At 39.2% G+C, this 23,538-nt stretch overlaps 1 protein-coding gene across 5 annotated transcripts in view; it reads right to left on the bottom strand.

Moving 5' to 3' along the window:
- Nucleotides 1–23,538, bottom strand: part of LOC126471512 (ribosome-releasing factor 2, mitochondrial) — a 239,993-nt gene that overhangs the window by 153,794 nt on the left and 62,661 nt on the right. For 4 of the 5 annotated variants that reach the window (XM_050099755.1, XM_050099761.1, XM_050099747.1 and 1 more), the window contains 4 exons: nt 10,153–10,314; nt 9,913–10,026; nt 8,138–8,290; nt 1,378–1,826 (listed from right to left, as the gene is read on the bottom strand). In XM_050099755.1, the coding sequence (XP_049955712.1) occupies nt 1,378–1,826; nt 8,138–8,290; nt 9,913–10,026; nt 10,153–10,300 (864 nt within the window). In that variant the 5' untranslated portion in view covers nt 10,301–10,314. Of the gene's footprint in view, nt 1–1,377; nt 1,827–8,137; nt 8,291–9,912; nt 10,027–10,152; nt 10,315–16,398; nt 16,489–23,538 lie in introns of all 5 variants that reach the window. The other variant, XM_050099734.1, reaches the window with a different exon arrangement.

Raw genomic sequence — 23,538 nt, 5'->3', positions numbered from 1 at the left:
CTTGGTGTGATTTATTGCGCTTCATTGCGCCACATCCGCCCAGATGCCACCTACTCCGAACGAGGGCCCTCCCCAAGGGCGCCACCCAGCCAAAGCAACGGTTACCTGGCCGATATCCCGTTGCCTGGAGTCCCCGTGCCCCAGACAAGATGGGCACATACTCCTTGGCATGCATGGGGAGGAAACAGCTCTGGCATCTGTAGTGCGATCCCTGCGTGGTCAGGGGGCTACCACCAAGAGGGTACATGACGACCCCACCACAACGGACTGGCTACCGTGCTGGATTTTAGGTGTTTAAAGGGTCCACAGTTGTCGTAGGCGCTAAGAAGAAGAGTGCGCACAAGGCGAGAAGGAGACAACCCAGAAGATATTGGGCGTAGTCCCCCCCACACGACAATAGGTAACATGCAAGATGGTGGAGCATGATGGACCAATACAAAAACACCACGTAAGGTGTCCTTCCCCAAATGGCACGCACTGACGACGGAAATTTGGAAGAAAAAAGGAGGTCAAACCCAAGAGGGGACCATCACAGAAGGCCGAAACGTTTGAGACTCCTTTTAGTCGCCTCTTACGACAGGCAGGAATACCGCGGGCCTATTCTTACCCCCGAACCCGCAGGGGGTGCACCCGCAAGTTTCTTGAGCAACTTCACTTGGAAGATAAGGATTTCCTAAGCTCTATTGCGACCAGAGATGAAGCATGGGTGGTTTGCTACATGCCTGAGACAAAAACACAGTGGTTTCACATGAATTCCCCATCTGCCAAAAAATTCAGAACCACCATTTCAGGCAAAACAATCATGACCTCAGTGTCTTTTGACCAAAAAGGCATCATTTTGGTTGAATTTTTGCCTCAGGGGGGAACCATCAATGCACAATGATATTATGAGACCCTTATCTTGTATTTTTTCAAAAATACTTGTTTCAAAAAATAAAAATATAATACACTTAATTTCTGAACATGCCTCATACTTATATGTCCCAGTGGAACATGCCAAAAGATATGACAATGATAATGTAGAAAATAAATAATACTAAATTGTTTTTACTATAGTTTCTGTTTTATCTTTAACCACGCTGTGCATGTATGTATCAAGTGTGAATCAAAGAAGGAATATGACTGAAATCCAGTAATGACATTTCTTTCCCTCTGCTAACAGACAATCACATTATTTCATAAGATGACATTTTAAATCAACTTTATTTTCCTTATCACTTGTAATTGTTAATATCTCAGTCTGGACTAGGAATGATGATAATGTAATAAGGCTTAAAATACAAAGGAATCACATTCTCAAATGAATATATTATGTGAATCATACTTCATGTATCTAATAACAGATTGCAATAAAGAAAATGTTCAGTTTTGTCTCACCTGAGATGATGAAACATTTCTCAGTGATTTTAAAAGTGGCTCTGATGAAATGCTCTCCATACTGTCATGCTGAATAACAAGGTCTGCTAACTCATCATCTAAGGTGGTCAGCTGGTCAATAAGTGAATTTCTTGATTCAGTTGCTCTTTCCCAAAGCTTACCATGTCGTTGCTGACAAACTGGTGTTCGGGTGTAAGTCTTCCCTTGGTCCTTTTCACTCCATGACAGAATATTTAGTGAAACAAGATCAATAATGCCTGAAAACTTTTTCTCCTCATCATAGACTGGCAGTTGAATGAGCAATGGATTTAAATCCAGCTTGTATTTTAAAGATTCTACAGATAAGTTCAGACTTGCATCTCTACGATCCATTTTATTAACAAAAATAATACGTGGAATACCATAGCGGTCTGCCTGCCTCCATACCGTCAGTGTCTGAGCCTCAACACCTGTAGATAAGAAGTTAAATTTTAGTGATAAAAAAATAAAAGAATATAAATTATAAGAAGTCTAAATTATTCACTGTATGATTATAGGAAGTAAAATCTTAATTTTGATCCATAAACATTAAGAACAATGAGAACAAATAAAAAAATAAAATTAACACAAGACTGAATATATAAAGTGTGGTGCTGGTTGGGAATGGTATTTGATTAGAATTTTAATACGTGTGGGCTTCTGACCAAATGCTTTGGTTTACTAACAACACTTTACAATGCCAGAACAAATACATAAATAAACAAGGAAAACACTCACACTTAATCATCAAATCAGTTCACTTCAAATGTAACAATAATAAAAAACTAAACAAAGAGAATCAGATACTCATCTCTCAGTAATAAAATAATAAAAGCTTAAAAGATGGCACAAAGAATTTCACCTAAGATAAATGTAAATATCATTTTTAAGAAATATGACTTTGGCCCAAAAAAACTAACCCTACAAGAGAAACAAAAATAATACTGCATAACTCTGCTCGCATATCAGAAAATGTGAAGAACATCTGACCCACACACAGTGGAAAGTCGAGGATGGAATAACAACAATCCTTTGAAAAAGATAGATTGCTACTCACCACATAAAGGAGATGTTGAGTCGCGGACAGGCACAATGGAAAGACTTCTGTATATTTCAGCTTTTGGCCAAAAGGACTACTTCTGCAGTAAGGAGGCATGGGGCAGTGAAAGGAATCGGGGGGAGGGGGGGAGGGGCATTGCAGGGTGGGGTAGGGGAAGACACAGTGCTGCTTGAGGAGTGTGCAGGGGTGTGTTCGGGACAGGGTAGGGGCTAATAGGTCCAACCAGGAAGTTGAGGGGGGTGGGGGTGGGAAAAAGGAGAGAAGTAAAGAAGAAAAGCACTAGTATATGAATTGATGGAATAGAAGGCAGTGGAATAAAAGGCAGTGGAATAAAAGGCAGTGGTATAAAAGGCAGTGGTATAAAAGGCAGTGTTGTGCTGTAGTGGGAGCAGACAAGGGGATAGGTAAGTGGAGGACAGGGACTAGTAAAAGTTGAGGTCAGAGGGGTTATGGGAATGTAGCATATACTGCAGGTAGAGTTCCCACCTGCGCAGTTCACAAAATATGGAGTTGGTAGGAAGGATACAGATGGTACAGGCTGTGAAGCAGTCATTGGGCAGCATGTTCAGCAATTGGCTGGTCCAGGTGTCTCTTGGCCACAGTTTGTTGGTGGCCATTCACGCAGTCAGACAACTTGTTAGTCATGTACAAAGCCATGTACAAAGCAGCACAGTGATTGCAGCTTAATTTGTAGATGACACGACTGCTTTAACAGATAGCTCTGCCTTTGTGCCTTTGATAGGACAGGAAATGGCTGTGTCAAGGCTGGAGGATCAGATTCAGTTGCTCTGGTCCTGAGTGGTACTGAGTCATGAGGGGATTGCTCCTTTGTGGCTGCACAATGGGTATGTGGGAGGTGATAGGTGACTGGAGAGACAATGTCTGGGAGATCTGTTTTTGTGCAAAGTTGGGTGGCTAATTTTGGCCTTTGAACGCCTCACTGAGACCTTTGGTATATTTGGAGAGGGGTTGCCCGTCATTGCAGATATGACAACCACAAGTGGTTAGGCTGTTAAGAAGGGACTTCTTGCTATGGAATGAGTGGCAGCTGTCGAAGAAGATGATTTGCCCATGGTTGATAGGTTTGATACGGATAGAGGTACCAATGTAGCCACCCTTGAAGTGGGTGTCAGGTGAAGCAAATGGTGGAGAAGATGTTGAGGTTCTGGAGGAATGTGGTTGGGGTGTCCACACCCTGAATCCAGATCACGAAGATGTCATCAATGAATCAGAAATAGGTGAGGGATTTGGGATTCTGGGTGATTAGGAAGGATTCCTCTAGATGGTGTATGAATACGATGGTGTAGGATGGTGCTCTCTGCTGCACCACAGATTTTTTACAGGTGATGCCTTCAAAGGACAAGTAGCCGTGTATGAGGATATAGTTGAAAATGGTGACCAAGAAGGAGGTTACATTTTTGAAGTCAGTTGGGCACTGGCAAAGATAGTGTTCAATAGTGGCAAAGCCATGGACCTTAGAGATCTTAGTGAAGAGGGAGGTAGCTGCAACAGTGATGAACAGGACAAAATGTGGTAAAGGAATAGGATCTGTGAAGAGTCATCAGATGAAACAGTTGGTGTCTTTTATGTATGAAGGTAGGTCACATGTAATAGGCTACAGGTGTTGGTCCATCAGAGCAACAATGGGGTGTTCTACGTAGTTGGGTTTATGGACTTTCTAGACATGTAGAAAGTAGGAGTTCGGAGTGATACAGCTGAGGAGAGGGATAGACTCATGGGAGAGGTTCTGGGATGGGCCTAAGGATTTAAGCAGGGACTGGATATCTTGTTGGATTTCTCAAATGGGTCACTGTGGAAACCCCAACACCTTGCAGAATCCCTCTGCCAGGTAATCTAAGTGGTTCAAAACTCCAATGGTGGAGCCTTTATTGGCAGGTAGGATTATAAGGGCAACATCAAAGCGTATGTCATGGACTGCAATTCTTTCTGCAGACAAAAGGTTGGTTCCGATGTTGAGGAATTTAGGAATTAATTGTGAGGCAAGGACTGAAGCTAAGAAATTCTGGAATGTTAATAACAAGGGATGATTAGGGGGCAGTAGGGGTGGATCATGGTTGGATGGAGGAGTAAACTGAGTCAGGCAGGGTTCAGTATTGCTTTTGCATTGAGTCTGATTTGTAGGGTTGGTGGCAAAAAATTGTTTCCACTGTAGGGAGTGGAAAAAGGAAAGAAGGTCTTTAAGAAGCCCAGAATGAATGAATTTGGAGTGGGACAAAAGATATGGTGTTGGAAAGAACTGATACTTTTGTGGGACTAAGCTTTTGGAAGATAGGTTCATGATTATGTTTTGGGTCTGTTAGGTGCTGAGTTCTATATGGTGGGAGGGAGCTTTTGAAGGTGCAGTAAATGTAGTAGATGTGCAAGGCACCATTTGTTGGCTATGATGGAGTGTGGAGCAGATCAGGAGGCTCTTGTAGAGGTGGCAGGGATAGTTGTGAACAGTTTGGAGGGTTTTTTTGAGGTGATGCTGCGAATGCTGCTCTAGTTCCTGCTGGGCAAGGGCTTCAGTGTGAAAGATGGGATGAAGGAATTTGGCACTGCAGAGTTGATGAAGTTTATGGATAGACAGGTGGTGTTGCAAAAAGGTTTGGGCCTGATTTACTTGGTTTTACAGTACTAGGTTGGTGAGGGCTATGGACTGACAGAATGTGAACAGGTAGAGGTCACCATGGAATGGAGGTAGCAGCCAGAAATGGATAATTTGATGGTCAGGCTATTTGGGGCAGGGATTTCGAGAGCTTGGAAACAACTCAGGAACAGTATGTGGGACTCACTTCTCAACAGGAACTGGAAAATTTTTCTATATTGGTGTAGATAGAAGGAGCAAGGATACGTAGTGGAAGATAAAAAAATGCACAAAAATATAAAAAAGCTCATAAAAATATGTAAGATATGCTAAATTACCCAGAAAAAGCTCACAAAAAGGACAGTACAGATGAAGTATGGGCACGAGAGATGGAACCTGAAGGAGTAGGGCCGAAAGTGAAAGGTAAAAACAAATGATAAATGATGTAAAAATACAATATGAAAGTAAAAAATACATTAAAAAATGATAATAGTAGGATGGAGGTTGGTGGGTGTACATGCCTAAAGAATGGGGACAGCAGGTGTAAATGGATTTGGTAAGACTGGTATGTGCATGATGGAGTAAGGGAAGAGAGGGGGGGGGGGGGGGGGGGCAGGAGGGGTAGACTGGTAAGATCGAAGTTCAACAAGTTTGTGCAGGACAGGAAGGTATGGAAAATACATGCAAAAGTATGTGAGAATGAGGGTGGAAGTGTTATCAATTCGAAGGTCTAGGATTAATTTATTTGGGGGGGGGGGGGGGAGGGAGGAAATATGGGACATGAGATGCTGCACTAACAATTCATGCAGTCACATAGCCAGACCCTCCAACACCACAGCACAATCTGTCTGTCAAGGGACCATCTCATTCTGGTAATTTAAACTCATTGCCCACTGCAGCACCCTCAGTTGATGACAGCAGTCAACCCCTTGGGCAGCCACACCAATAAGAAAGTGCCACAGCACACCTGGCATCGAACCCAAGGCTTGTCTGCCACTGCCCACACCAGCTCATGGCACTACCTCATGTTTATGCAGCCAACTTGGCTTCATATTTCTGATACCAAGTTCCACACCCCAGCTCCAATGTCTGGTGACAGTCTCTCAGAGCCAGAGACTCTGAGACAAAAATGAGACCTTGGCCTAGTCCCATACTCAAAGTATTGCATGTGCTGTTGCTCGCTTGACCCAAAGTTGGCTTCAGATTGATGCTGCTTTCAAATTGCACCCCCAGGCTCTCAAATGCTGTGTTGCACCACTGCAGCAAGGCTCGGCATGGTGCCATCTCCACCAAACACTGGCACCAGAACTCATAAAACCCAAACCATGCTAGTGTGACCAGCTGGGGGGAAGGCGGGGGGAATATGAATGTGCCACAATATTTCAATTTCAAGGCAAAAAGTGAAATTATTGGTAACAAAATATTTGAAATAACAGCTCAGTGATTTTGCGCAACTTTCAAAAGTCTTATTGGCTTTGCAGAAAATACCTTGAAGTGATTCTCTTGAATGAGTGTTTATTATCATCATAACCATCAATTGTAGCAACAAACTCAAAACAAAAACAAAAATTACACGTACAGCTATTTACACTATACAGACATTAAATGGGCCAGACTAAACACAAATGCCATAAGACTCAACATAGTGGAGCACCTAATTTTCTGATTCATGTAGACTCTAGATACCACCAGGAAAACATCTATTTAGGCACTCACTCACAATGTGGCTCAATGTCCGAATATCACCACAGTCACACTAGTGTCAGTGCAACAACTCCACTTGTGTATGTTGTACTTGCACTTACCTTCCATAGTTCAGTATTTGTTAAGCTATACCCAAACATCCCTAGAACTATTAGAACCTGAAACTCCAACAATTGGATTGTGTGGCACTGTGCCTTTGATCCAAAGAACTGTATTTAGTCTGGCGACTATTAGTCAATCAATTCATCTACACTCAGACTTCATGTAACCAGGGTATAAGCCACATTCATGTCTTGCAGTACAATGGTGAAATATTTCTTTGTTAAACTTGTAGATCCTTTGTATCAGAATGATGCTTGACTAGGAAAACAAACCTGTTCACTTGTTCTTTAGAACCTGCAGTTTAGTTGACAACATGTCAAAGATGCTGTATATTGGTGAAATTCACATCAAAATTTAATTATCTCAGACTGTGATCATAATCTTAAACTATTAGTATGTCTTAAAAACTTCTTCTATTGCTTCAGTATACAAAAAGCATATAAACTGTTAATTAATCTTTCTTTGCAAAGAAAATAACTTTTCCTCTTTTATGTCATTTGTTATGGTCAACACAATAATTTTTATATTTCCAAAAGTCTATAATATTCGCACGCATAAATAGTAATTTATCTAAATTCATAAATAATTTTAGTTTTCATAAAAGAGCCAAACTTTATGTAAATTTTGCGAATATATCATAAACAATGAAGTACACCATATTTCCAGATTTTTAATCTGAAATTTATATTTACAAAAAATTATTTTAGAGAAAAGCAGAACCTCATAACAGCATCCAGAAATGTTAGCTTTCTACTCAAAATCATATGACAATGCCAAAAACCCAAACAGATAAGCATTAATTGGGAAATATGCATGTATTTGGTGCTTCACTAAATCTTCATAACAAATACTACAATATTTTCCAGCAGGGGTAGTTACATTTACCCCAGTATATGGCATTCTCCTTCTAGAAGTTTGATTTTCTTTTATTTTCATTCTTTGTTCCCTTACACATCACTCCAGCTCCTAACTCATACCTCATTATGCATCCACACTCACCCTCTCCCTCTCACTTCTGGCTTTTCTACAGTTTAAACTATTCTCGGATTTCCAGGCAGCTCTTAAGCTACATCTGCTACAAAGAGTGTGTGTGTGTGTGTGTGTGTGTGTGTGTGCTGGGCGGGGGGGGGGGGGGGGGGGGGGGGGGGGGGGAAGATGGAAGGGCACACATGTGTATATGATACAAAACAGAGAGAGAGAGAGAAAGTGGCTTTCTCATATATTTTAAGCTATATATTTGGGCAAATTTTAATATGATTTTACTTGGGAGTAAATTAGATATTACTTACCAGCAGAGCCATCCAAAATAACAATAGCGCCATCCAGCACATTTAGAGTGCGCTCCACTTCAATAGTAAAGTCAATATGACCAGGGGTGTCAATTAGGTTGAATTTGTGTTCATCCCAATAAAAGGTAACAGCAGCAGAAGTAATAGTGATACCTACAAAACAATAATTCACAAAGTATTCTTCAAACATGTAAAACTGCTATGTTCAATAAATTGATTAGAAGTGGAATTTGGAAGTTTGCAAACACTTCCATTTTTCCTCATCAAAACCAAATTTGTTGTTTTTAGACACCCTCCCCCCTTCCTCACAAACTCACAGACAAGTAAACAAACAAAAAGACATAATTAAATGCAATATTGCTCAGTGCATCACATCTAAATCAATTTACGATGCTTGATACACATTTGTTTTGTAGAAGTGCACCATATTGTCAGAAGTTCATCTTCATATCGTAAAGGTAATATTGTTTACGTTATTGTTATTTATTATGATGCAATTGTAATTACACAGTCGGTCACTACCACACTTGTTTCATTTCATTAGGTCTTGGCAACTTTTACCAAGTTTTTGCGGAATGAAATCGTTCAGGTTTTCATTCAAGAGTCATGTAGTCATGTATGGCAGGTATGATATTAATGATGGTACAAAAAATGCAGTAAGCATAATAAAGATGAAGCTTCCAGTTTTGTAGTGATAACCATGTCTCTTTTAGGTGGTATTAAAATGACAGGTAACTTTCATCTTTCCCATTATCCTCACAATGGTTTTTAATTTTGCATCACATACACTAAACTCACAGCAGGAAAATATCAGAGGCATGGCCACTGAAAGCAGCAGAACTTGTCTGTGTAGAGGACATCAATATAAACTGAAATTAGAAAAGAACACTGACCTACAATAGATACAAACTGTGAATTAAAAGTGTGCTAAAGAACATTCTGTTATCTCAAAATCAGCTGAGGTAATCCATTTTCATTTTTTGTTTAAAAAGATCCCATAGGGATGATTTTAGGTACATATTAATTAATTCACGTAGCTGTTAGAAACTGCATTAAAAATTACTGTTTTTTTGTTACAAAAACTGAAATAAATAGTATAAAAGCAGTGAAGTCACTACTTTTTTTTTTTTAAAAAAAAAAAAAAAAAAAAACCCTGCTGCTTCTTCATTTACATTAAACAGTTGTAGTTTTACCATGCACTTACAGTGGTTTGCAGAGTACAGATGTAGATGTACATGTATATATAAAATGCCTGATCCTTTCTGTTATTGTGTAACTTGGCATGTTGGATGTCATTGATGATTCTCCTTTACAATGAGATTTATAGGAAACAATTTGTGAATGACTGAGCTGTTGATTATTTCAAAGCCTGTAACACCATGAGAAGTTGGCACACTGGGTTGATATGCAGCTTGATAGCCACCTAGGTAAAACTTATTTCCAAGAGAAATGATAGCACAAGAAATCATAGCATTTTAGGTTCCTTATTGTGTTTCAAAGTCACTCCATCTCAGTGCCAGGTATAAGAAGATTACAGCCTCAATTGCTATACAAACATCCCTTCTGATGATCTAATTCTATACAGTGCAATATGATATATGAAGAAAAAGGGTATCCTGTATGTGTTCACTATAGTCAAGTAGGAAATTTTTGTTTGACACATTTCACTCACACCTTGCTCTACAAAGAAATGATATTTAAATGGAGACACATTCGTAAACAATCAATACATTGATTTACAAGAAACAGATATTAGAAAACATTGGGAATATTACCTCGATTTCTTTCCTCGACCATATAATCTGTAACTGTGTTGCCGCGATGAACTTCACCCATACTGTGAATTGTTCCAGAATAGTAAAGCATTCTCTCTGTTGTTGTTGTCTTTCCTTAATAACACCAAAAGAATGAAGAAGGTAATTCATTATAAATAAATAGGTAAGGGAAAAATTAAAAATAATTAACAATATTAAATGCTTTCTATACTCTGAACTAGTACAAAAGTATCTACATACCAGCATCAATGTGGGCCAAAATGCCAACGTTCCTTATGCGAGATATTTCCGAAGAAACATGTGTGCTCTGTTTTCCTACTTCCCTGCTAAAATATCTGAGAAACCTCAGACCACCAAGGGCTTTTATATGGCTGTAGTGCTTTGACATAGCAACAACATATCCTACAACATTAATAAAAAAATATGTATCAGTAATTTTTTCTACTGAAGAACAACATCAAGCAACTCCAACATCTTTAATACAGGGCTACAATGAAGTCTTGTATTATGCCAATTGTTATAAGAACACCTTTAGCATGAGAGGAAATGTTACGACTCAGTTCTACAGATGTAATTTAAATGTGTCAAACAAAACTCACTGACTCACATACAGCTGTTATCTTGAATCTATTCCCTGTTTACTTGTATCTGAAGAACACACAGCAACAGTGAAGGAGGAGCTTGCAACATTCAGCAATTGGTGGAATTGTAATGACAACAAAAACTACATGAAATTGATTTGAAGCTTTGAGCTTAACAGAATTCATGTTTCTTGTATGAGATAAAAAAAGGAATGGGCAGGGAGGTCATCCAAAACCCAGAACCACTGGAGAAATACAGAATATATAAATGCAGGGAAATGACAAAAGATGGGGTGTGAAGATATGAGAAGTAGCAGAGGAGTGAGTGTGATCAACAAGTAAAGGATGAGAGTAAGAGAAGATGAGGATGTGACTATACATGAGGCAAAGATGGATGACATGAGGGATAGATGAAAATGTTGCAAAAGGAGAAAGTAGATCAAACAATACAACTGCACTTGCGAGAGGACAGCATAATCTCAGTACATACTTATAATATGCAGAAAGCTCTCCCTCCTGTGATGAAAAGAGAGGGGAATTCCATTTCACCCCACTTCAACTTACTGAGAAGTAATGAAGTAAAAACAGCACCTCTATATGACTGTAAAATAGTTTTGTGAAACCTGTGTTCAAGCAACATGAGCAGATACTGAACGTTCACTTAAATTACAAAAAGACATGAGCTATTATTTCAGTCAAAAAATCAACGGTTCAACATTGTCAGCATGCTCCCTCATATTTTCAATTATAAATGAAGTTTCTTATATTCAGTATTACACTTCTCTCAAAGTATCATATCAGAAATAATATCAACAACTCAAAACTTTTTCAGTGAATACTTACTCAGAATGTCAGTTGTTGCACAGTCCAGTTTTTTTATTGTAGTATATTATTGCAACTGTTTTATAACGATTTATAGTTTAGTTCAAATTTACACATCTTACTATAACATAAAACAAATAAAAGAGAATTTACTTATTTTAGTTCCAGAGCAACCCTTCAGTTATATGTGCTGTGCTAGTCCTCCATACGCCACTGATGAATATACTGCAATATTGTGCCCTGCCCACGAAGTAATAACATACTATTTTCCTTTCCTATTGAAATATCAAGCGTTAAAGATATAATTTAACCACTGAGTCAATGAACTGCACTGCAACTCAAGCAAATATGTACGCCTAGGATAATGAAAGTGCCATAGCATTATCATCTGTATTTTGTTCTATATAAGAATACGTGCTCATCTTTTCTTTCTCTTTTTTTAGTCGCATCCCTTTCCAACAGCATCTTACTCTATCAGACACTTATTTCCTTCCATTTTGTTCAAATGAACTGAAATTGTGTTCCTGTTAGGAATTTGTTTAATTGTGCTTTCATTATTGCCAATTGCGATTACTGATATGACTTTACTATGAATACTTTTTGCATTTGCTCCAGAGTCAGGCTAAGATTATTGTAATTTTTTATGCAGATGATATGACTGTACTAAATGTTTCCAACAATTTGGAGGCACTTGAGCAAAATACATTCATATCAGTCAGTAGCACAGCACAATGGCTCTCTGAAAATGGGTTAATTATTAATCTGAAAAAAAAAACTATGTACATGGTCTTCAAAAATAAACAAAAAGAAGAAGAGATGGATGTTTTCTTAGATGAAAATGGACTGGAAGAAGTAGCCTCAGTTAAGTTTTTGGGCATTACAATAGACAGTGAGCTAAATTGGAAACAGAAGATAAATACTGTTTCCAGTAAGCTAAGCTCAGTGATATTTATAATGAAACAACTGGCTCAGTATACTTAACAAGACCTCTTGTACACTGTCTATCATGGACTTTTTCAACCATACATGTGATATGGGGTCACAGTATGGGGGAACTCAACTACCACAGGAATGAAGAGAATATTCACATTACAGATGCAAGCCATTCAAATTATATAGAAAAAGAAGCAAAAAGAATAGTGTAAAAGTTGTTTCAAAGAACTAAACATTCTAATATTTCCATCATTATATATATTCAAGAGCATTGTGAGTGCATTACGTGATCACACAAAACTGGAGACTAATGAGACTGTTCATACACACAACACAAGGAAAAGGAAACAACTGTGCTGCATTCAACATAGACTTAAGATTTTTGAAAAAGGACCCAAATACTCTGGCATTAAGTTAATACAAGCAATGCCAACGGAATTACAAGACCTCAAAACTGAGAAAGTGTTCCCCAAAACTCTAAAAAAAGTTTCTGATGCAAGGTGTATATTATAGTGTAGCTGACTACACTAGCAAACAGTGATCAAAAGTTCATCCTGTGAGCGATAAATCTCATGCATCATAAAAAGACCTAGCAACAGAAATCAGTTTTAAAGAAATTAACTATAATTAGGAATCACTGATGTATAATATAAGCTAATTACATCTCACAAAATTATTATTTTTTTTGTATGTTATCATAATAAGTCATTTTGTACCGTGTAATATTATGAGTATACTGCATCATAAGTCATTGTATACGATGTAATAATATATACACTCATGTTCATAAATTAAGGATAATGCTGATACATGGTGAAACAATGCTCTGATGGGCGGTTTGCAGGTTTAAATCACCTCAGGGTATGACGATGCAGTGCATTTGACCTGCGGTCATCACATAGTGGCTCTGGTAGCAGTCCACATACATAGAGGTGTGTTGGTGCATGTCGGAGTACAGTGCAGCAAGTAAATGTGCAGATGCTTTCAGATGTGCTAATGGTGACTATGTGTTGAAAATGGCTCAAAGAATACATATTGATGACGTTATGAGGGGTAGAATACTAGGGTAACAGGAAGCTGGTCAAACACAGCAGGTCATAGCACGGGTCCTCCGTGTGCCACAAAGTGTGATCTCAAGATGATGGCAACAATTCCAGCAAACAGGAAACATGTCCAGGCGCTACAGTAAGGGACGTCCACGGTGTACAACACCACAAGTAGACCGATATCTCACCATTAGTGCCCGCAGATGGCCACGGAGTACTGCAGGTAGCCTTGCTTGGGACCTTGTCACAGCCACTAGAACAGATGTCTCCAGACACACAACCTACAGATGACTGAACAGACATGGTTTATTCGCCCGGAGACCTGCAAGGTGCATTCCATTGACCCCTGGTCACAAGACAGCCCATAAAGCCTGGTGTCAAGAACACAGTACATGGTCACTGGAACAGTGGTCACAGGTTATGTTCACAGACGAGTCCAGGTATAGTCTGAGCAGTGATTCTCACCGGGTTTTCATCTGGTGTGAACCACGAACCAAATACCAACCCCTTAATGTCCTTGAAAGGGACCTGTAAGGAGGTCGTGTTTGATGGTGTAGGGTGGGATTATGATTGAGGCATGTACACCCCTGCATGTCTTTGACAGAGGAACTGTAACAGGTCAGGTGTATCGGGACATCATTTTGCACCAGTATGTCTGCCTTTTCAGGGGTGCAGTGGGTCCCACATTCCTCCTGATGGATGATAACACATGACCCCACTGAGCTGCCATCTTAGAGTACCACCTTAAAACAGAAGATATCAGGTGAATGGAGTGGCCTGCCTTTTCTCCAGACCTAAACCCCATCAAGCACATCTGGGATGCTCTTGGTCAACATATGTCTTCAAACACCTAGGACACTTCAGTAGCTCCAATGGGCACTGGTGCAAGAATGGGAGGCTATACCCCTGCAGCTGCTTGACCACCTGATCCAGAGAATGCCAACCCGTTGTGCGGCCTGTGTACATGCGCATGGTGATCATATGCCATATTGATGTCGGTGTACATGCTCAGGAAACAGTGGCGTTTTGTAGTACATGTGTTTTGGGTTGGTTTTCTCAACTTTTCACCAATACCATGGACTTACAGATCTGTGTCATGTGTGTTCCCTATGTGCCTATGCTATTAGCACCAGTTTTATATAGTGCCACATTGTGTGGCACCACATTCTGCAATTACCTTTAATTTATGAGCATGAGTGTAAATACTGTGAAAGCTCCTACACATTTTTAATGTGTAGGCTACTTTATATACTTTTATCTTTCATATTATCTAGATTGTAAGCCTAATGACATGTCCTGTGTTACAAGTACATATCTGTACAAAAGGTAATTTACGGGACCAATAAAAATCACAATCATAATCACATATTTCGCTGGAATATGGCAAAAATTCTATGTTATTTATTTATTTAGTCATCCGTGGACATTTTAAAATGTATGGATTTTGTCAGTTTGTGTACATTCATATATTTATACAGTTTGTTGTTACATGTAGTTAAACATTGTGACACATAAGTTATTGTCCAAAACTGTGAAATTAATGAATGAGATGCCTGACGTCTGTATAAAAAGCTTCTTTTGTTAAATAATAATTGTTTAATTTGGCATTTCTGCTTTCATTTCATAGTAACTATCACCAATCCCCAATTTATAAATGTTACAGATTTTGCTTTACTACATTTTTTTTCCTTACGTTGCCAAAGCGATAGCCACGAAATTAAATTAAACTATTCTGAATTTTCGCAAGAGGTGAGAAGACAGTTAGTAATATCTCTGAGATTATAGAAACCCAAATTAAATGTTTTTCAGCACACCACAAGTCTACTGACCTTCACTTCGAACAATAAAAAAAGGCAAAAAAGAGTGGAATTAACTAAGGAGTGAAGTGATTTTTTTTATGTAGTCGATAATATCATGTGCATTTTCAGACAAAAAATAATATTCATTACAGGGCCTAAGAAAGTGGTGTGTGTGTGTGTGTGTGTGTGTGTGTGTGTGTGTGTGTGTGTGTGTGAAATATTTAGGTTCATTTTACTTTTCAGTTAGTAGATTTCCTTTTAACAGTCGCACAATGTCCAATGCAATAATAGAAAACTTCCACATTCTTTACATTTAGAAGAATCCTTCTGGTTGACTCCCTAGTACAACTCTGATCTAACTCCAAGATAATTACCACATATCAACTCTCCCTCTTTCTCTCCTGTTTCTGCCTTCATTTCCCTCTTCTCCACAGTATGGTACTTCCTGCATTGCTTAATTTATCATTCTTTTTGCATAAATTTACAATCTTGTTCTTACATCTTCTAAAACACTAAAATTATTATTAACATTCTTGCCCTCATCAACACCATGACTACAATAATGACAAAAGTTTATCTCTTTTTTTTACACATACTCATATAAAACAAACAAGGAAATCTGATTGTTACAATATTTTATTTGTAGTTTCCAGTTTAATGGAAGAGAGGAGCAGAAGTCTATTACCTAAACAATAAAATATATTAGAAAAATATTGTTCTGATGTCACACACTGTGGTCCTGCTTCTTACTGTAATGACCTTACACCACCCTTTTTTTCTTTCTTTCTTTTTTTCATTCTTTTTGTGTGTTATATGGAAGCAGTGCAGAGGTGTAGATTAATACAAACAATTCTTGGTTGTAGACAAAATTTTATTCTTATTCACTGGCATTCACTTGGAAGCATCAATGACTTCATTATCAAAAGAATTATTGAATGCACTTCCAGATATGACTATTTATTCTAGGTCATGTTACTAGAGTTTCCATTGGCCCAAGGCCTCCAAACAGATTTTTTTTTCCATGGTGGAGAAAAATGATATTGCAGGCAATAGAATAACGTGCTGTGTTATGCACAGTCGTAGTGAAACATGTTCCATGAACACCAAAATAATTCTCATTCAAGTCTCTTTGCAATGAGCGAGAGCTGATGGTAAAATGACTGGTAACTATGGCTTGCATATAAACATTAAAATCTTTTTACATAAAAATTATGTAGAACATATTCAAGCAATAATGAAATCAAACAATGGAAAATCCAGGATAGAATAATGACGATATTATGAAAAGGATAGATTACTGCTCACCATATAGTGGAGATGTTAGTTTGCAGACAGGCACAACAAAAAGGCTGCTAAACGAGTAAGCTTTCAGCCAAAAGCCCTTCTTCTGAAATACTGAAAACACACACATTTCACACAAATGCAATTTACACACACATGACCACTGTCTCTGGTCATTGAGGCCAGACTGCAAACAACAGTATATGATGGGAGAGACAATCTGGGTGGTGGGGGTCAGGAAGAGACTGTGGCAGGGAGGGGGAGGGCCAGCAAGGTAGGGGTGGGGGATGAAGAGTTGTGTTGGGGGATGATGAAGTGTTGCCTGTGGGAGCATACAGGGACATAGTGGGGAGAGCGTAGAGCAGCTAGCTGCAGATGGAAGGTTAGACAGAGAGTGGTGGGGGAGGGGGGCAAGAGAAGTAAAAACACTGTGAGTTTATTGCTGAGAAAGAAGGTTGTGTAGTGCTGGATTTGCATCAGGGAAGGGGACAGGTGGGTGAAGGACAGTGACTAATGAAGGATGAGGCCAGGAGGGTTATGGGGATGTATGATATATTGCAGGGAGTGTTCCCACCTGTGCAAGGCAGAAAAGCTGGTGTTGGCAGGAAGAATCCAAATGGTGCAGGCTGTGAAACAGTAATTGAAATGAAGAATGTTGTGTGGCAGCATGCTCAGCAACTGGGTCGCCCAGCTGTTTCTTGGTCATAGTTTGTCGGTGGTCATTCATGTGGACAGACAGCTTGTTGGTTGTCATGCCCATGTAGAATGCAGCACAGTGGCTGCAGCGTAGCTTGTAGATCACTTGACAGATTTCACAGGTAGCCCTGCCTTTGGTGGGACAGGTGATTTTGTGACTGGACTGGAGTAGGTGGTGGTGGGACAGGTCTTGCATCTAGGTTTCTGTACAAGGTTGGGAGAGTAATTTTGGTCTGTGGAGGCTTCAGTGAGACCCTTGGTATATTTTGAGAGGGACTGCTTGTCATTATATATGCAACAACCAAGGGTGGCTAGGCTATACAGAAGAGACTTCTTGGCATGGAATGGGTGGCATCTATTCAGGTGGAGGTATTGCTGGTGTCGATAGGTTTGACATGGACAGAGGTGGAGGTCAACATTAAGGATGGTGGCCTGTTACATTGAGGGCCAGGTGAAGTGAATGGGAGAGTAAGTGTTGAGGTTCTGGAGGACTGTGAATAGGGTGGCCGCATCCTCAATCCAGATTATGAAGAGATCATCAATAAATATGAAACAGGTCAGGGGTTTGAGGTTCTGGTTGGTTAGGAAGGATTCCCTCTAGATGGCCCATGAATAGTTTGGCATAGATTGGAGCTATGCAGGTGCCCATTGCCATACCACAGATTTGTTTGTAGGTGATGACTTCGAAGGTGAAATATTTGTGATTGAGGATATTGTTGGTGATAGTAACCAGGAAGGAGTTTGTAGGTTTGGAATCCATTGGGCATTGAGAACGATAGCATTCATAAGTGGAAAGGACAGTGGCACTAAAGATCTTAGTATAAAGTGATGTGGCATCAACAGTGGTGAGAAGGGTGTGATGTGGTAAAGGAACAGGAACTGTGGACAGTCAGTGGAGGAAATAGTTGGTGTCTTTCATAAAGGAGAGTAGGCTATGGATAATAGGCTGAAGATGTGGTCTACAAGTGCAGAGATTCTCTCAGTGGGGGTACAGAAACTGGCCACAATGGGACATCCTGGATGGTTGGATTTATGGACTTTGGGAAACATGGATAAGGTAGAAGTGCGGGGAGTGGTACGGTTGATGAGAGAGACAGACTCAAGGGAGAGGTTCTGGGATGGGTATAAGGATTTGAGGAGAGACTGGATTTCCAGAATGGGATCAATGTGACAAGGTTTGTAGGTGAACGAATCTGAGATTCCTTTGATGAGGTAATCTTTACGGATCAAAATCAGCGGTTGAGCCTTTGACAGTGTGCAGGACTATAAGGTCAGGATCAGGTTTTCCGGTTTTAGGTTGCTGATTGTGGTTCTTTCTATGGATGTAATGTTCACTCACATGTTGAGGAATTTGGGGAGTGATTGTGAGACAAGGTTCAAGGTTAAGAAATACTAGAACTGTAACAGAGGGTGATCTGGAGCAGTGGGGTTGGATCATGGTTGAATGTAGGAGTGAACTGGGGAAGGCAGGGTTTAGTATTGCTTTTGCATTGCCAGCATGATTGAATTTGGGAGCAGGGTGAAAGGTAAGGCCTTTGGAAAGGGCCGATACTTCTGTGGTACTAGGGTTTTTGGAGAAAAGGTTCATGGCTGTGTTTCAGATCTAGTAAGGTTCAGAGTGCTGTATGGTGGTGGGAGGGAGGTTTTGAGAGTATGGTAAATATAGCAGGTATGCAAGGCAGGGTTTGTCAGCTATGAGGGTATGTGGGGGAGGGATGGAGGCTGTTGGATGAGGTAGTTCAAAAATGGCTCTGAGCACTATGGGACTCAACTGCTGTGGTCATAAGTCCCCTAGAACTTAGAACTACTTAAACCTAACTAACCTAAGGACATCACACAACACCCAGCCATCACGAGGCAGAGAAAATCCCTGACCCCGCCGGGAATCGAACCCGGGAACCCGGGCGTGGGAAGCGAGAACGCTACCGCACGACCACGAGATGCGGGCAGATGAGGTAGTGTATAATGGTAATCCAAGGTGGTAGTAATAGGTGAATAGGTCGGAGAGCTTTTTGAGATGGCATTATGCATGCTGATTTAGTTCCTGGAGGACAAGAGTTTCACTGTGAGAGATGGGATACAGGAATTTGGAATTGCAGAGCAGAAAAATTTTTCCAGCAGGAAGGAGGTATTGTAAGAAGATTTGGGCCTGATTTACAAGGTTTTGCAAAACTAGTTTGGTGAGGGCTAGTGACTGATGGAATTTAAACAGATGGAGGTCATTGTGGAAGGAGGGGTTCCAACTGGTGATGGGCAATTTGATGGTAAGGCCCTCTGGAGGGATTCCATGAGGCAGGCAAAAATGCAGCAACAGTATGTGGGACTGGGTTCTGGTTAGGGATAAGGAAACTTTTCTGTATTGGCACCTACGGAAGGTGCAAGGATCCATAGTGGAGGATAGAAACAAGTAAAGTGTGTAAATAACTTAGAAATACCTGTGAAAAAATTCGCAAAAATATATGGCAAAAATCACAAAATGAGCAGGATGCATGAAGTGTGGGGAAACTAGATGAAACCTGAGGAAGTTGAGCTGATAGTGAAAGCTGAAAACAAATTGAAATCGATATGACAACACAAAGAGATCAAAGATAAAAGTAAGGTTGGTGGGTGGATATGTATGACGAAAGGGGACATCAAATGTGACTAGATTAGGTGAGGTTAATAAGTGCGCACTGGAACAATGTGTTTTTGTGTTCCTTTGCTGCATAGCAACTGAAGAGTTCTCAAGAGTCAGGATGACCAACAATCAGAGAGTCTCCAGCCAAAACTGCCATCAATTTGTCCAGTGGCATTTATAGCATGAAGACCAATCAGATGAAGACGATGTATCAGGTCATCAGGCATACCACACTACTGCTCTGGATACTGATAGTGAAATGGAGGAGCAGCCTGTGGTGTGCTTGTAGTTCTCGAGAGTGGTGCTGCACCATCAGTGCCAAAGCCAATGGGGCTACCTCTCACAGTTTACTTCCCATCAAAGATGCAGCACAAAGCAATCACAGTCACTGGTATCACCTAAGCTGTATTCACTGGTCTGCCATCTGCCACCCAGAACTCTACATGAAGAACTGCACTGTTTGCAGCCTTTGTGTGTGAGTAGTCCACAGATTTGTATTTGTCTCACTGGTGATGTATTTCTGTGATCTACTTACTTAGTCTCTCACTTGGTTCCACATCAACTAGTGACTGTGACGTTGTGCAATCATCATGTACATAGATCACTTTCTGTGCTATCGTTTGTGTGTAAAAAATAGATATTGCCGATAAAAATACAAAATACTGTATACTACTGCAATAATACGAGATCATAACAATGTAGGGTGAGCTAATGGAAGTTTACCCTATAACATTACATGTCTCAAAGCATGACTTGATGGATCATTTGTGGTTTGATGGGAAAGAGAGCAGCCCAATAAATATATAACGTCACAGGAAAGAGAAAAAAATATACTGATGAACAAAAAAGTTTTTGTTAGAGGTATGAAAAAAGTAATGGATTTAGTGGATAATGTACCAAGACAATTCATTTGGAGCTTGTGGATTCCAAGGTCAACAACAATTGCCAAGACATCGTATAAGAACAGATATAAGAGGAGATGGTATTACTGTTACAGCATTGCCCAAACTGAGGTGCACGTTCAATGTCGATAATGGCAATCATGTAACAGTAGTACCACATATTCTTATATCTCTTCTTATATGATGCCTTGGAAATTCTTGTTAACCATGCAATCCACAACTTCAAAAAGAATTATCCTGGTACCCATGCCTGTGTGTTGTCCCAGTACTTTCAACTGAGAGTACACCATTTCTTTTTATTACTAGAATTTGTGTACATATGGCATACTAAATGCAGTTTAGGAGTAGCATCTTTAACTACTATTGCAAAATTCATAGATCATGTGTTACTGCTTATGTTGTGGTAAAAGTGATCAGTAACTGTACCCGAAGACTCTCTGTATATGAGTCAGCCTCAATTTTTGCTAACGGCCTTAGTAAAAAGGCAGAAAAGTGAATAGAGCTTCCCCTTTGGATCCCTAGGAAGGGACTGCCAATGAGGGGGCACCATGAAATAACATTTAAGAAAGTAAAGAAAGGGTAACATTTTGTAAGACAGAGCACATATCAGAAGTTTATGTAAGAGAGATGAAAACTCAACAGTCATGGGAGATTGCAACACTGTGTTACTGGGGAATACATACTCAGCAATAGGAATGAGAGAGGAAAAAGGCTCCTCGAGTTCAGGGATAAATTTCAGTTAATAACAGCAAATACATTGTTCAAAAAGGACCTGAGACAGGAGATTCTGAAATGAAGTATTGGATTGTAAGGCATATCCCACAACAGGTACAGTCCCAGATAACAATTTAGTGATGATCATCTGTACACTGCAGTTTAAGAGGTTTATCAGGCAGAATCAAATGTGTCAGGAGGCAGAATATTGAAGTATTGATAAATGATGAGCTGAATTTACACTCTCTGAGTCTGTAGATAATGAGTATCACATATGTGGTTCAGTTGAAGAATAAATCATATCCAGAAAAAATGCAATCATAGAAGCTGGAGGGACAAATATGCATATAATAAAGATGACTACAAAGAAATTATGAATAACAGAGCAAATGCTTCAACTGAACAATTCAACTGAGAGAAGAAAATACAGAAATATTCAGGAAAAAGTAAATACAGCAATATAGTTACTACCAATGAAATCAGGATGAACTGCAAAAAAAGCTAGAATGAAAATCAAAAGCATCAAAGAATGCAAAAGAAATTTCACTTTTAAATACAGAGGAGAAAGGAGATAGGTGTAAATTATGCACTGAGGAACTTGATTGGAGGAACAATCTGCTGGTGTGATATAAAATAAGTGTGTGCTGATTTGGCAGACAGGGATCTAGTGGAAGAATCATAATTTCACAGAGCTTTGGAAGAATTGTGATCAAACAGGGCAGAAAGGGTAGATAGCACTGATTCAGCATTTCTAAAAAACATTAGGGGAAGTGGGACCCAAATGATTATTCATGTTAGTGAGTAGACTCAACATGACCAGAGGAAAACCACCAAGATTTTGGGAGAATATCATCTATCATATCACAGAATGCATAAATGTGAGAACTTCTGCACACTCAGCTTGAATTGGAGACTATGAAAATTATTTACGAATACAAAAGTATATCAGATTAAAGTTCTGCACCCTACAGAATGAAGGCTACATAAGCATATGTGAAACAGGCAATTATTTAACAAATGTACTGCAAATATGAAAAGATGTCACAAGAACAAAGGAAACCATCTGAAATGGAAAGAGGCAGTTATTAATGATAGGATAAGAGTTTTTAGTAAATGATAAGGGGAACATGATAGAATATGCTGATTTAAAAAAAATCAAAAAGATCTTTGGGAGAATGTGAGAAGAAACAACTAAAACAATAAAAGTATAAAAAAGAGAAAACTGACTTATGTTACATAGACACCACATCAAAATACACATTGCACAATTATTAACAACAGAGAAAACTGTACAGACATTCCAAGATTTCTTTAAATAGTTGTGTAGTTTAGCAGATTAATCACAAACAGTGATAATTAGTAATGAAAATCATACTCTGGAAGTAATGCCAGACAAGACACACTAAGACAAGTGTCATATTACACTGTCCTCTGTTGTGACCTAAATTAATCCTTTTAGCTATGCAATTCATTATAGCATTTGTGTTGTTTGTTTTTGCAGTTGATTACCTGCTCACTTAGGTGTTTATATCTTTGTTGCTGCCTCAGATTGAATTATTATTCAAGATGAAAAAGAAAACACAAGAAAGCTATCAGAAACAGAATCAATAATAAGAGACTACTGTCACCTGAATAATAATGCAACTGACACTTTCATTCAGTAATAAAATCAGCACCAGGAGAGTTGTAGACTTTGAGAGTTTTTGACTGATTAGGTGTGATTACACAATGCTTTTCAGTTAATAGCAGCAGCTGTACTGTGCTTGTTCCAAGTTAGTGCACTATGCTATGGCATACATGAAAAATTAATTTATGTGGTTATGTTGTAACTGTGTCTAGTGAAATAAATTATTTCTTGTTGTGAATTAAGCAATAATGTGCAAATTGGGATCCAGTTGAGCAAATAAATGAAGTCACAGAAAAATTTAATAGTCCAACTGCATCTATGACCACTATGGTAGTCACAAAGGAATTGCCACAGAGAGAAGTTAGTACGAGAGTCTCGAGAGCATTGGTAACAAAAGTAGGTGCTATACCTAACCAAGCTGAGGCTATTTCAGACCATAACATACAGACCAATAAAATCAATTCTTGTGACAAACATAAGCAAGATTTGAGCAAAAAATTTCAGAAGCAGGACCAACAATTAAGGAAGAAGTTTCTTGTGATGGAAATTGCATTATGGAAGGAATTTGATTAGGAGTTCAAATGAAATTACAAGAACTTTAGGCAACA

Source organism: Schistocerca serialis, chromosome 1, assembly GCF_023864345.2.
Source record: "Schistocerca serialis cubense isolate TAMUIC-IGC-003099 chromosome 1, iqSchSeri2.2, whole genome shotgun sequence".
In the NCBI taxonomy this organism is placed as follows: domain Eukaryota; kingdom Metazoa; phylum Arthropoda; class Insecta; order Orthoptera; family Acrididae; genus Schistocerca; species Schistocerca serialis.
The sequence above is the reverse complement of the archived record's forward strand: the minus strand, read 5'-3'. Positions and strand labels throughout refer to the sequence as shown.